The sequence below is a fragment of the Narcine bancroftii genome, chromosome 13 (genome assembly GCF_036971445.1).
Source record: "Narcine bancroftii isolate sNarBan1 chromosome 13, sNarBan1.hap1, whole genome shotgun sequence".
Taxonomy (NCBI): Eukaryota; Metazoa; Chordata; class Chondrichthyes; order Torpediniformes; family Narcinidae; genus Narcine; species Narcine bancroftii.
Window position 1 is genome coordinate 17,424,414 of NC_091481.1, and position 15,495 is coordinate 17,439,908.

At 41.1% G+C, this 15,495-nt stretch overlaps 1 protein-coding gene across 10 annotated transcripts in view; it reads right to left on the reverse strand.

Moving 5' to 3' along the window:
- Nucleotides 1-15,495, reverse strand: part of LOC138748142 (voltage-dependent calcium channel subunit alpha-2/delta-1) — a 506,771-nt gene that overhangs the window by 23,378 nt on the left and 467,898 nt on the right. For all 10 annotated transcript variants that reach the window (XM_069907870.1, XM_069907873.1, XM_069907871.1 and 7 more), the window contains 4 exons: nt 11,057-11,128; nt 7,501-7,653; nt 6,076-6,128; nt 1,613-1,668 (listed from right to left, as the gene is read on the reverse strand). In XM_069907870.1, the coding sequence (XP_069763971.1) occupies nt 1,613-1,668; nt 6,076-6,128; nt 7,501-7,653; nt 11,057-11,128 (334 nt within the window). The remainder of the gene's footprint in view (nt 1-1,612; nt 1,669-6,075; nt 6,129-7,500; nt 7,654-11,056; nt 11,129-15,495) is intronic.

Below are 15,495 nucleotides of genomic sequence, written 5' to 3' on the forward strand. Positions count from 1 at the left end.
CAGGGTTGCCGGTTGGAAGTCAGTCGAAGGAGCTCAAGGAAAACAAAGTCAGTTAAGTGTTAAACCCACGTAAAGTCATTCTTCTTGAAAGAACAATCAGATGGGTCTGAATAAGTAAGAGAAGACAAGTATGGATGAGTTAAGTCCTCCCACACCAATGCAATTTACTGGCAATCTAGCCAATAATTGGAAGAACTTCAAACAGTAATTCAACATTTATTTAGGAGCTGGTGAAATGGATAAGGATCTTCACAGGACGGACACACCAATGCATGTGATGAAAACAGATAAGCAGAGCACCAGGAGTTTCCCAAAGCAGCAACAAAGCCAAGTGTGAGCTCAAATAGCAAATGCAGCAGGTGCGGAGGTACACGTATTCCAAAGCTATGTCCTGCCTATGGAAAGACCTGCTATAAATGTGGGAAGAAGAATCATTTTGCAAAGTGCTGAAAGGTATACACAGCAGGCGAAGAAACTGAGGAATTCTTTATGGATTCACTACCGACTGCTGTGGATCGTTTCAGTGACTGAGAACGAGACAGTAATTCCATTTAACCTTGACACCGGGTTCCCTTGGGGTGCAAATATCTCCACCTTCAGAAGTAGTCTGGCAATTGAGGGTCTGGTATATTCCTTCCACTGCTTCCTGAGATATGCTTGAGAAACTTTAGGAGTTGGAAATTAATTCTCCATAAATTTTAAAAATGATAAATCATTGGAAATAGGAAAAATGTTAATTTCCTTGCCCAGGAGATGAAAGAAATGACAAGAGATAGAAAATGGGAAGGTTGAATGACATTGCATGCCAAGGAGAGAAGGGCTTGTTGACCATCTGATCTTTCCCCATCCATTATGTCCTGCTTCATCCAGGACTGCTCTGCGACAGTTCAAGGTCAGCGCAAAGCAATTCCTCTCAGGCTTTGGAACCTGTGGCCAGGCTTTCTCTGCTGCTTCAGCAGGTTCACACCGATAAACAGGATTTGGAAATCACTTGGGGCCTGACACTTGCTCATTATGTGTTCCACCACATCACTGACAACGTCAATCAGCATATTACCTCTTGCTCCTGCTTTGACAATTCCAGGCTCAAGAAACACCTTGCTATTTACAGGGACTTGACGTGGTAAAAATAAGGGAAACATCAGCTCAACTACCAATTGCCTCAATAGACAGATGCTACTAGATTTGCAGAGCGCATTATCACACGGGTCTGTTGTCCTCCACAGCTCTTTCCTTGTCTTCCACCTCTTATGAATGTTATTGATGCAATATTTTGAACACATTTGCTTATTACTTAAAAATAATTTGAAGTGGGTTTAAAAAAAATGATTCAGTCAAGAATTCTCCAATTATGCACCAAGATATCCATTGATTTATCAGCTGGTGAAAGAGTAAAGATAGAAAGAGGGAAAAATAGGGGATGGGTGGCTGGAGGAAGTTCTGTGATAACAACCCAGGTATATATTCAAACAAGAGTTGGCAAGCATCCTGACACCTCACTAAAATATGCAACGTGGAAATTTGAGGAAATGCCCTAAAATTCATTCGTCCTCCAATGTTTTGTTGTTGATAACAGAACCCAGGACTCAGTGCCAAACAAATGCTCACATACCTGCTTCCAGAAAGCGTGGAAAGGTGAGGCTGAGGAATAACTGCTGCAGTAGAGACCTGGACAGCAACAGAAAGGTACAACAGTGAAACACTGGGCACGTGAATAATGAGGTCAATTTTCTCCCTCTCATGTCCTTTGCAGCATTACTTCACAATGGAACAAAGAGCATACCAAATCTATAAAGGATTCATTATCTGCTGTGTTCGATTCTTGACCAGACATTTAAAGATGTTTAGCTAATATAAAAACACAATGGTGGAGAAACTCGGCAGATTAAACTGCGTACTTTAGACAGCAAAGATACATAACCATCGTTCAGGGCCTGAGCCCTTCATCAAGGCATGAGCAAAATGTAGGCAGGCGCCTGAATAAAATGGTGGTGCGGGGGCAGAACAGGGAAAGGAAACAGTCCCACAGGCAGGAAGTAATAGGTGTATAATAAAAAATAGGGTGGAAGTACACACCAGCAAAGAGGGGGAGGGGGATGGCTCTGTGAATGGAGGGAAGGAGAGACAGAGGATGGGGAAGAGAGGGAGAGTGGTCCAGCACAAGTCAATGTTACCGTCATCTGGTTGGAGAGGGCCACGATGGAATATTGGGTGTTGCTCCTCCAATTTACGGGTGGCCTTGGTTTGGCAGAGCATGAGGCCATGGACAGACATGTCAGCATGGGAGTGGGGAGCAGAAATAAAATGGCTGGCCACTGGGAAATCCCTGTCATTGATGCAGACCGAGCGAAGGTGCTCAGCAAACTTATCTCCCAGTCTGCGTCCAATCTTTCCAATGCAGGGAAGGCCACAACAGGAGCACTGGGCACAGTAGACGACTCCCACAGATTCACAAGTGAAGTGTTGCTTCACTTGGAAGAGCTGTTTTGGGCCCCGAATGGCAGTGAGAGAGGAGGTGTGGGCATATGTGGGACTTTCTGCGGTCACAGGGGAAGGTGCCAAGGGGGGCATTTAGTGCGAAGGGATGAGTGGACGAGGAAGTCATGGCGGGAGCAGTTCCTATGGAAAGTGGGCAGTGGAGGAGAGGGGAAGATGTGTCTGGTGATGGGATCATGTTGTGAGTGATGGAATTTGTGGAGGATGATGTTTTGGATACGGAGGCTGGTGGGGTGGTAGCTGGGGATAAAGGGGATTCTCTGTTTGTTGCAGGGCAGATGTGCAGGTGATGGACGAGATGTGGGTAAGGACTGAGGTGATAGTGGTAGAGGGGAAGCCATGTCTTTTTTCAAGAAGGATATCTTACATGATCTAGACTGGGATTTTTTTTCATTTTTCAACAACTACATCTAATTGAAATGCTACTGAGAAAGTTTATTTATGCCCCTAAATCCGGAGTCCTACTCAATTAGATAATTTCATTCACAGCAATTCTTCTTAATACTTATGGGTTAGTTTTGAAAAAAAAATGAGGGACCATTTTATAAAAAGCCTGCTTCTGTTGATATTGCCGTTAAATCAGAATGTGGGGCTCGGAGATCTACACTGAATCTACTTCACATTCAGAGCCATCAGACCAAATCTCCTTGATCTCCAGTCACCTGCCCTGGTAAATATTTAAGCTGATGTAAGGCTTCAAAGTAGTTCCTGTTGAGGAAGGCGATTGGGCTATAGAAATATAACAAGTTCACCTGTGGGTTTCAGCTGTACCACACAACCTCATACCATCGTCATTTCCTGCTGGATCTTTGCTTTCTATGTGTCTTTATGCCAGAAAGCCACAACACCTACTGCATCCCCTTCCCCTACTGCTTATGAAGAAACAACAAACTGTAACGGCACTGATTCGCCACAGCTTACAAACAACTAAAGACTACACTCACCTGTTTCTTTCAGCCCACCATGAAGTCGACTTTCTTTATTATTCACTAAACACCACATTGCATTCTTCAACTCCCCAAACACCACCCAGCTAAACTCCTCTGACCTTCTCATTGGCTCACCACCACACAGGTGATCCTGACACTCTCACTTTCCTCCTGCTGCATCTGGCATTTTTCACGCGTATACTGACGCTTAACTATTGCTCCCGCGCGTCACATCGCTTATGTCATCAATGGCGGCCGGCACCTCTCCCGATGAAGGTAATTACGCGACCGTGATAAAACCAACTCAACTTGAAGCATCACCTACTTCTCACCCAAACATGGAGCCCATACCTTGCCTGTCCCAGCCTCTGACACTGCGAAATACAACCAGACTGGTGTCCATATCTGGGCAGAGGAAGCCGCTCACTCATTTCATAATCACCCTGCATTTTCAACATTATATGTTGTATTCAATATATATATTTGAGTTACAATGTAAATGCAAAATAATGTTTTAGAATGTTGTGCTTTGCATACTGTCTGATGGATTAAAAGATACCTTGTTTCATGTTTTGGGTATTCAATATTGTGCATTAACCTGGTTACTAAACTTGTTTACAACACTCCTGAAATAAGCCACCTAAAGCACCACCAAAAATTTGAAACTGGCACTTCCATTTTCATGTTGTGAAGTAGATAATGTTGTTTTGCTATTCAATTTGGGCATATTGCTTTGAAAATAAATTCCCTTTCAACAGTCTTTGGCTTCCAAATAGAGAGCCTTGTGCACAGCTGTGCCTTTAGGTTTAACTCCAGGTTAAATTTGTGACTTTTCTCCATGCTCCTGAGTACTTGGGTTTAATTACTTGGCTAAATGAAAACAATGTAATTTGGCACAATATGTACTGACCTTGGAGCATGGGTAAGCAAATACATTGGTCCATTTATAGATGTTAAACTTCACTAGTCCTGAACAGCAGTAACTACATGCCATGAAACTGGAAGGTGAATTGCAGGTTAACCAAATATGTACCAGGATAGTTGGTAAAGAGGCATTACTTATGAAGAACGATTCTACACCAGGGGGACGGGGGCAACCTTTTAATTTGGACATAAGGCACAGTAACAGGCCATGTCAGCCCAAGAGTAGGTTCCGAGGGTGTGGGTTAATTGGGCGTCATGCATTCAATGGCTGACATGGCCTGTTAATGTGCTGTATGTCTAAAAAGGTTGACCACCCATAATCTACACCATGGTTAAAATAGCCATTGATTATTACAGTAATGTTAAAATAGTCTCTGAAACCAACTGAGTTTTACAAAGATCTCAGTGTTTGTGGTGTTTATCACAAATTAAAAGCTATGTGCCCAGATTATAGTAACTAGCTTCAAGTTGATCGTGAAATAGACTGAGAGCTTGATTGATCCCTATGCAAAGAGAAAACTTGGGCTTTTGTAACTTTATTTTTCTAACTTTTACAATGTTATTCTAGTATTTGTTTCATGTCTACAGTTTGAGATTGCAGATTTTGGAGTGCTGTAAGCAAGAGTTACAAGAAGTTTTTTTTAATATAATTTTATAAAATGAAAGTATCCAAGGTGCAAGATTGTAGAAAATATTTTTTAAAAGTGGAATAAATGGACTTGCTTCCCTAAAAAAAAAATATACACACACCCACACCCACACACACACATATTTGACTAAAGGATGTTGCTCGGAACTGAGTTACAGGGAAAGATTAAACAGGTTAGACCTTTATTCCCTGGAGCGTATAAGAATGAGGGGAGATTTGATAGAGCTCTTTAAAATTATGAGGGGTATAGACAGAGTAAATGTAGGTGGGCTATTTCCACTGAGGGTAGGTGAGATACAAACTAGAGGACAAGGGTGAAAGAGGAGGTCTAGGGGGAAAATGAGGGAGAACTTCTTTGCAGAGAGTGTGGTGGGAGTGTGCAAGGAGCTGCCAGCGGAAGTGGTGAATGCGGGCTCAACTTTAACATTTAAGAAGAATTTGGGCGGGTATATGGATAGGAGGAGTATGCAGGGCTATAGACTGGCTGTAGGTCAATGGGACTAGGAAGAAAAATAGTTTGGCACCTACTAGAAGGGCCTCTTTCCATGTTGTAATGATCTATGGTTCCATTACTTGCCTTGTTTTTGGGTGCATCAGTTAGAAATGGGATAGCTTGCTTATTAAAGTAGTTTGCCTGTTAGTCCAGTGAATGGGAATCAATTAGTGAGGATGCAATACTGACACATGTTGACGGCATCAAACGTAAATTAATTAATCCAGTAACACAAACATAAAAACACCAGAGCAGAAGCAGGCTGACAAACTCAAATGTGCCCTGAGCCCAATCTGCATTCTTCAGCGTAGCTTTGAGGGAGCAACAAGAGGTTCTTCGTCCAAACAAGCAGGGGGGAAAAGATTCACCGTGAAATTAAATCTTGTACATAGAATGTTAAAAAAAAAGTGGTAATTTTCCCCAAATGTCTGTCAAAATAGATTCTGTGGTCACTTGCATGCATGAATTCCTAAAAATGTGTACAATATAGTGAATTCAGGTTAATGGGTGGCCCATCCAGCTAATTGATTAATTTAGCTGAAACAAAGCAGAGACAATATTGAAGGAATATGTCAACTACTTACCAAGCTGCACTAGATGCCCACCAACCAATATTCAAAATATCGACTATGCTGGGCTAAAAATTATATCAGAAAAAACGTTATTAATGCAGGACATTGGTTCACTGAGCAATACCTAACCAACCAGAATATTCAATGTTTTATATTAACATAATACTACTCAGGAATGTGCTATTCCGATGTGGGAGAGGAGTGAACTGAGGAGCTGATTGGAATCAATCTCTCACACAAACTTGTCCTCTGGGTGTGTGGGTCATTGGGATGCCAATGCTCCCTCGCACTCAGTGTCCCTCTGTTCGTAGCACAGTGTGGTTAAATGCTTTCGGAGTATTCCATTAGGCCTGTCTTGTCTGGGATGAACAATCCCGCTAAAATCAATTCAAGTTGCTCCAAGTGTGTTCGCATGAAGTATGAAAGATTTATTTCTAAAATTGTTGTTTCACATCGCACATCATGCTACACAATGAAAATGATGCGCATCCCCTTGGCTGGATTGAGTTTTGTTCAACTGCTCACATCCTTACCTAGGGCCCGAGGCAAAGGTCCAGTAACCTGGTAATGCTTTATGGCATCCAAGGTACACTGAAACCTCATTAGAACGCAATTCGTTAATTTGCGGAATCGCTTATAGCCCAGGTGTCTGTGGACCACAAACTTTGCAAATAGGTTGATTAAAGTTCAGAATACCAATATTAAAAGAATGCGCTTGCTTTCTTTCATTGAAATTGTTAGTTAAAGACAGCGGATCTTTTTGAAAACTGGTAATATTTGGATTTGATTATTCATGGCCACTCTGACTTATATGCGTCTATTCTGCGACTTGGCTGCAACGTGGTATGAAATCTTGGACCCCTACTACCACGTTCTAATGAGGTTTTACTGTATGTGAATAAAACGGCGTCACCCAGGATGAAGAGCTGGTTGATGCCGCTTGCCATTGGTGTGACTCTCTTAAAGTGTCTCCCTATCCCTGCTTAGTAGGTTATTATCTTTATTAGTATATTATTAAGTATATTAGTAAGGCTTTATCTATATTATTCATCTTTTGGGCGACTCTGTGGAGGGGGAGGAACCTGCAGATACAGCAAAGAATGAGAATGAAAATAAAGTAAAATGCTTTAATGTTTATATATTCATGCAAGTGAAGTTTGTTCAGTGTAAGTACAGTGAAGTATTTTTGTCTTTTAAACTGTTTATTCTTAATGCAGGTATATTAGTTAGGCATTGTAAGAGTGAGTGTCAAGAAATTGGAAAACTCGTTAATCTGGCATCTACCAATCCCGATTGGTCCTGGATACCAGGGGTCTTATTGTACGTCCTACCAATGATGTTAAGAAAAACCTGTTTCAGTTTGCAATCCTTCAACATTCAGAGGCATTATCTAAGAACATAGGTTACAACAGAAATAATCTTGAGCGCTTTACTTACAACGTAGACCGAACGAAGTCCAGCTGCTGCTTTTGTCTCACTTTCTGGATCACACACAGACTGGAAATCATAAGATTTGTTGAAGGCATAGAGTGATGTGTTCAGAAGACGTCTCATCAAGCTTGGGTCAATCTCACCAAAAAATTTGCCAATCTGAAATGGCAGAAAGACTGAGAAAAGAATTTGATCTAACGTTCGAAGTCCAGCACTGGGAATTTCCTCTGGATCAGTCACCAGAAATCAGAGAAGTGAGTTTTGCAAAATTGAAATGATTGATGAGGAGAAGCATCAAAGAAAATCCAGATGTACTTCTGGTGTCAGATATTTTGGTTAAGAAATGACGTGCTTGGCAGTAACACTATGGCAGCAGGAACAAAATAAATAACACAGCAGTTTGGGAAAGAACAGTGAATGCACTAGCCAACCTTCCCCTGAAGTGAGTACTCCAAAGGTGTTGTTTCACTTGCTGAAGAATTTTTGCAGAAATAAGATTTAGGGTATTTTGCAGGCATCACTTCAGAAATGCCTCTAACAATACAGGGCGTGGGACAACTGACCTCTTCATTATTCAGCAAATTCTGATTGACCTTCACCTGATAGGAAGGTTAAGGCAATATTTCCCCCATCCATGACCTGATGTGTGCACAAAGTGGTGACAGTGGCCAGCTCTCCTTGATGATTGTCCAGGACATTCACATACTTTCATGGCCAGTTTTAACTAAGCCACGCCGACGTTGTACTTCAGGTCCAAATGAAACTTCAAGCTCACACAATGGTGGCCTTACCCAGTGAATTTGAATGTGTTGAAAGCTGCACGCAAAATATATTTTTAAAAAATCACTTTATATTTAATTTTTTTAATTTAGACATTCAGCACGGTAACAGGCCCTTTCGGCCCACAAACCTGTGCTTCCCAATTGACCTTTTTGAGGTTTCATTTGGTCCAGTTTGAATGGTGGGAAGAAACCAGAGGAAAGCAACACAAGCATGAAGAGAAGGTACAAACTCCTTACAGACAGCGCCAGATTCAAACCCCGGTCACTGGCTAATTGTAGCCCAATATTCCTACTCTCTATCAAGCAAGTCAGAATATTGTTGTTAGAAATCCAAACGTTGAAAATAGTGTGTAGGATTAGCTTGCTTATCATAATGTAAAAGAAAAATGGCAAAGGAAAAATGCATTTCAACTTCACTGACCTGGTTTATGTAGCTGAGCTGGAAGGCAGTTATTAGCAGAATCATAAATTATTGTCTTGAATGTGAGCATTGAAACACACAAGGATCAAACTTTCCACTGGAATGTCCTCTTTAAGATAACTTCTCTTCACTGAGGCCTCAAGATTATAAGTCTTTCTAGTAATTTCACGGTAACTAGAGGCTTTGCTTAACACACAAAGATAGGGCAATGAAGACTTGATTGCTATATCTGGAGTCCTAAGGGTTTTTCTTGTAGTTTCATAGAACACACAATTTTAATTTAATGGGTAAGAAAGTTTCCAGGAATGAAAGTGTCAAAAAAATGTTGAAAAAAAATGATAGGTCTCTCCTGCAAATAAATAGCCCTTTAGGGAAAATAAAATAATCACAAGCCCTGTTCCTGAGATAATTAATCGCCGCAGAAATATATCACGGCTACAAATTTGTTAAATACAGATGGTTACCAGATGTGGCTCAAACTAAGAAGCCTGATGAGGGCAAATCATTTCTGAAGAGAGTGGTTAATAATAATCAAGCATTGACTGAATCAAAGGAAATGTGGTCAATAATCAGATAGTGACCAGAACCAAGGACCTCCAAGTAACACAAAGGCCACACAGGGGAAGTAACTCTTCAAGCATTTTCTTGCTTCAGACTGGTTAAAAGATGACAATCAACCCTCTGGACCTTGTTGGACCTCATCTCAAAAATGTTCATTGCAATATTATGCTTTATGTCATCAGGGAGAATGTATTTGGACATACCTATACTAGAATCACCGCTCGGTAATTTCCTGAAGAAATGAATGATCCAATAAATATGCTCCTGTTTGACCAAAGGATGCAGTTGTGCTCCACAATATCATTCCTGCACCTCCAAGACCAATGGTTGGGCCTAGTTCTACACTTGACAACCTTCCGCTCCACAGTTTATACGTTGGGCCAACTTTGTGGAGAAAAGTGTCTGCTTTACCAGCCTAAGACAACCTCCAGCCACCACCAACTCACTGATCTACCTGTCAGCACTGGAAGAGATGGTAGTTTATTTAAGTGAGGCCTGGATGAATGAAACATAGAGCAATACCTCTGCAAGTCAGGCAGCATATGTGGAAAGAATAGTCGACATTTTGGGCTGAAAATGAGCTGGTGTTTCTCTGGAGAAGAGTGGAATTCACAGAATTGAACCTGGAAGGCCATTAACATTGTCAAATGCAATAGGGTGGGTTAAACAGTGTAACCAGTACAAAACATAAGCGAGACACAGACTTTCATTCAATGTCTTTTGTTTCCCCCAATGACGTGTTCTGGCAAAAGTAAAGCACTTGAATGACAGGCAGCCCTGAAACTGAGAACCAATCAGAAACATGCATTGGTCAGAGCAATTTTACAATCATTATGTCTCTCTTTTTCGTCAATGGAGTGCAAGGCAAAATGTGCAATTGTTGAGGATTTAATCATTCTGCCATTAATTCCACTCCGACACAACATCCAGTAGCAACCAATCACTGCAATGGATTGAGAAGAATGATTCCCATGAGCCTCCCACAACCAAATCAAGCACATATATCAATTTCCCATACCAACATGATTCCAAACTTTTACAGCACCGAGAACACCATCAATTAATATTGAATAAGGAGAAGGTTTGTGTTGTGGATAAGAGTCTGAGTTAAACTCAAACCCAATCCATCCAGTGCAAGGACAACACAAGAGGAATAAGAAATTAACAACACCACAGGCCACCTGACTGGTCAAGCCTGCCCATGTCTTAGCAGAATCATAGCTGATCCACCCCAGGCCTCCACTCTGCTTCCATGCCAAACTCCCATAGCCCTCAATTCCCCTTTTTTTTTCCAAAAACATATCTCTACTTTAAATACTTCTCATGATCTTGCCCTCTCATCTCTCTGGGCCAGAGAATTCCAGAGATTCATCGCTCCCGGCAAGAAGAAATTTCAACAAACCTTGGTTTTAAATGACCACCCCTTTATTTCAAACCCAGAACTTCATACAAGTAGGAAATAAAAAAACATCCATCTTATCAAGCACTGTCAAGATCACTCCTCATTCTTCTCACCTCCAAAGAATAAAGGCATCTGTGTAACTTCTCTTATTAGGACATTCCTCTCATCCTCAACATTAGCCTGGGGAATCTTTTACCTACAGTCTCCAATGCTACTAAACTACTGCAGCAGGCCTCACTGACAAAGTACATCAATTGCATCAAAACTTCCATCTTCCTAACCTCCAACATCATTGTAATAAAAGCAACATGCCATGACTTTCAAAACACTTGCTTCACCTGCCCACTAACCGCTTGTGATTTACCTAGATCCCGCTGTACTTCACAGCGAACTTACCTTTCCAATGTAATCGTCCTGGTTTGACATTAGCAGGAATCCACCGTCATCCAATATCACACAATCAAAGTGCTGCAGGGAAAACACAACTATAGGTGAACAACGCCCTCTTAGAGAAGAACTTTCTCTTCGCCTCAGTCCTAAATTGTCAGTTGTTAATGGTAAGAAAATGGCCTAGTTCTGGATTCTCCAGTCAGATGAAAGAGACTCTTAATATTCAGCATTGGTCAGCAATGTTGTACTTGTCAGTGAGAGGGCATGTCAATCTCACTCAGCGTCCTCTCAGGGCCACTTCCATATAATCGGAGTCTGCCTGCTGAATCCATGTTGCATTGATTGCAGGACATGAATAATATTTCCTCATATTTAAGCCCAAACTACCTCACCAAAACTTTGTTTAAATTGCTGAAAGTTTCTTGTTCGTATTCTTCAACGTCATAGCCACAAAATCTTTCCAAATTGTTACACGTTTACATTTTGTGCCTCATTAATATGCACATCCTAATTCTATTCGATGCCAATGTTTACTGGTTCCTTTCTTACATCTTCTTGTATGCTACCCATATGGCCATCTTTTTTGATAACTCCCTATCCCTTTGCAGATATAGGATTGAAAAGATCTGTATATCCAGTATCAATCCATGTCTTCTTCAGTTTTGTGGGATTGAGGATGGCAAACCTCAACTCTGGTTTTATAGGGTTTGTAGTGGCTAAGGAGGTTGATGTATAGTTTCTGAGGCGCTGCAGTCCTCCCATCACTCGGATAGGGTGTGCTTCTGGTGCATGGCCACCCAACTAGTAACACAACCCAGCTTGAACAAGACCCTTGGGAAGAGATTTAATATCAGATTGTCGCTGATTAAGCACAAATTAGATAAGGTGAAATTTGTGTTTCTGGAACGATTTGCACCAGTTTAAAATGATTGTTCTTGAAGTTGGCCCCACTGCAACGATGGCCATTCTCTCAAGTCAGGTGAACTGTCTTCTGACCTATTGATTAATTGCATTCATTTTTCTTCAGAATTTTGAGCATTCCCTCAAGAATTAAGCTGAACCTTTTGGGTAAAGGGGCATGGAAACCAACATAAAATTACTTGACACAACTTTTTAAAAATTGGCTGTGGCCCAGAAATTCAATTGTGTAGCATATTTTTTTGTAATGTGCAATGAGATTGGATTTGTGCTTCAGAGGAAACAATCCAACTTTGTTCAATCTCTCCTTTTATATCAGGAGATATAGCAACCATAATATATTTTGCAATGTTAATTCATGTGTCTTGATGTGTGTAGTGAGCATGTAAGCGAAAGGTACCAGGACGCTGATCGTCAAGATTTGGTGTCACAACTGACATGTGCACATACTTGGTCTGTGGACAGGGAAACATATTGCATATTGCATCTGACCGAGGAAAGCTGGCCAAATGCAATTTGCAATTTTCACTTACATTTTTGATGGAGAATCAGATACAGCAACAAACAGCTCAGACAGACCCAATTTGTGTTTGCAATTCAGAGGAGACCTTCCACACTTTTAATGGATTCACGGTGTCCCCTTTGCCATCAAAATCAGCAACTCCTCTCTGGGGAAGTGGAGTGCCTGCCCCGGTGCTTGCCTTGACAATCTTCACATCAGTTATGCTCAAGTTCTAGCAATACATGCAGTTGACCCTGCTGTTTGAAGAGTTCAACCCAAAATGTGGCTGAAAGGACTGTGGCCATCGTACAAAATTACATTCAATTTGTGTGCCCAATTGTACAAAAGATTGTGACTCATGACACCTACACAAGCAAGGTCTTCCATGCAGTACACTCAGGGAAATTATATTTCAACAGCAGACAAAGTGGGGCCCCAGGCAGCAGCATTTTAAGGCATGTACTGAAGTGAAATGAATTTTGAAGCCTACTGCACCTCAAAATAACTTCCAGATGGTGCATGTTTTTAAAATCCAGTTTAGTCATTGATAATCAGATGTTGGATCGACACTGTGATTATAATTTTTCATGTTTGTGATAAACCATTTTTAATCAAACTGCACTAATTACTACTCTAGTATATCACGTATCTTGTTTATGCAAGATCATGGCAGTTCTTACATTAAGGGATATGTAAAATGCTGCAATTTGGGCCAGATTGTCAAGTGTGCAAAAGGCAGAGAGTCTACCCAGTAGTTCTCAACCTTAAGTAATCCCTTACTGACCATAGGTGCTCTGTGAATACTAAGAGATTACTTAAGGTGGTAAGTGAGTGGGGAAAAAAAAGGGTTGAGAACAACTGGTCTACCCTGATCACCCCTCTCAGATACTGTGGTCCACGGCCCGCAGGATGTTTACTTCTTCTTGAGAATGTCCAAGTGGCCCCAATACAGATGATATGCAGATGGGAACCAGAGCAGTAGGTCAACAAGTGGAGGGATTAAGGGGATGGTAGAGGTTAGGTGAAGCAAGCACGTAAGAAAGGAAGAGCCAAGTTCATGAGCGTAGTGGGGTTGAGAGACCAAAGGCTATTTCAATGTGATAATGGCCGATGATCGGAGGGTACATGGAGCTACATGTTGTAGTTATTACAAAAACTTGGTTAACAGAAGAGCAGGGCTAGTAGCTCAATGTTCCATGATTATGATGTTTCGAATCCCACAGATAGGGAGGCAAAGCAGGTGGGAGAGTTTCATTTCTGATCAGGGGGAATGTCGCAGTGACAGGTCGGCCACATTTAGGGTCCTGGTTGCTCCACGAAAGGAAGGATATTGAAGCTTTGGAGAGGATGCAGAAGAGGTTCACTAGTATATTTCCGGATGGCATTCGCTAAAAAGAGAGATTGAGCAAAGTTGGATTGTTTCCTCTGAAGCACTGGATGCCGAGGGAAATCCTGATAGAAGTTTATGAAATTATGAGAGCCACAGGTAGGATTGGAAGTCAGAATATTTATCTCAGGGCAGAAAGGTCAAATTCCAGAGGGTACAACTTTGAAGTAAATGCCTGGAATGTGTTGCCAGGGGAAGCTGTGAAAGTATATTCAACAGCAATAGCAAGTTTTAAAGTACATGAATCGGCAGGGGAGCAGAAGCATTTAAGTCATGTGTGCAGACATCTTGGGCTGAAGAACCTGTTCATGTGGTAACTATTGTATGTTCCAATTAATTGCATGTGAACATTATATCAGTTTATTCCTCTCAAGAAAAAAAAAACACTGATCTCAACGAAGGAAGATAGTTCTCTTTTATAATTCAAATTGTAACAAAGCTGCATTAATTAGTCATGGCCAAAAAGGTGTAATTTCACATTGAAATCATATATGAGAAAATAACTTCTGGAGTATTAATGGGATTTACTTTCAGATAAATTCTGTGTGAATCAGGCAGAAGCTTTGATGTGTTTAATTGATCATATTTTAGTTACTAAGATTAATCAAAGCATTATTGACAGATGTTGGGTGCATCAACATCACTTGTCTCACCTGTTTTCCTCTCTTAAATACCAGTGGCAACTTTTGGATGTATGGTGCTAAATTGCTTCCTATCCTGGTTTTCGAACCTGGCTGCCATAGAATTGGGCTGAACTTCATTTGCTTCAGCACAACTCCTGGAACTTGATTTTTGATTTTTTTAAATGATTCTTGTTCATATGATACCCTTGGATTAAGCTCTCACTGTTAACATCCTGTCAGCAGTTTTAAAAATGGTAACTGTCTGACAAGCACACAGTATTTCGTGATGTTTTCCAGGAAAACAACAGCTGGATTCAATTTATTTTCCTTTTTGAACTGAAGGTTAATGTGGGACATTCTGGACAGGTTTACGAGTGACACGCTCACATCAAATATTTCGGGCTCTCTATAGTAAATTATTCTCGGCCCAAAAAGAGACCGTTCATTTCATCATTGTTCCTGGCTCGTGGTGCATCAATTTCATTGATCCCTTTCCCAGTATTGTTCCACGCTTCCCTTGAAAGTATTCTCTCTCAAATGTCTACATAATTCCCTCCAGGAGGCGGTGAACGATTTTATTTATCACCCTTCTAGCCTCTGAGCTTCATGTCCTCACTGCTCTCTGCAAAAAAGGGGATTTCCTTCCAAGCACTTTTGTATATTTTGTCCATTTTTAAAAAAAAAGATCTGTAACCTTGGTCCTTGAACTGATTACCAATGAGTACAACCTTTTTTTCTTGAACCCATCTAAACATTCCATCATCTCATACACCTCCATCAAATCTCCACTCAAGCATTTTTGTTCCTAGGAAAACAATTCCAGTTTCTCCAGCTTGATCTTGTGGCCAGTGTCCCTCATCTCTGGAGTGAACCTTTTTTTTTGCACCCACTCTGGGATCTTCACAAGTTAAGCTCTTCGAACAGGAGACGATAATCCAGTTGTAGAGCTCCAAATGTTAAAAATAATGCCCTGCCTTATGTTCTCCTGATAAATCCGAGAACCACATACTCCTCA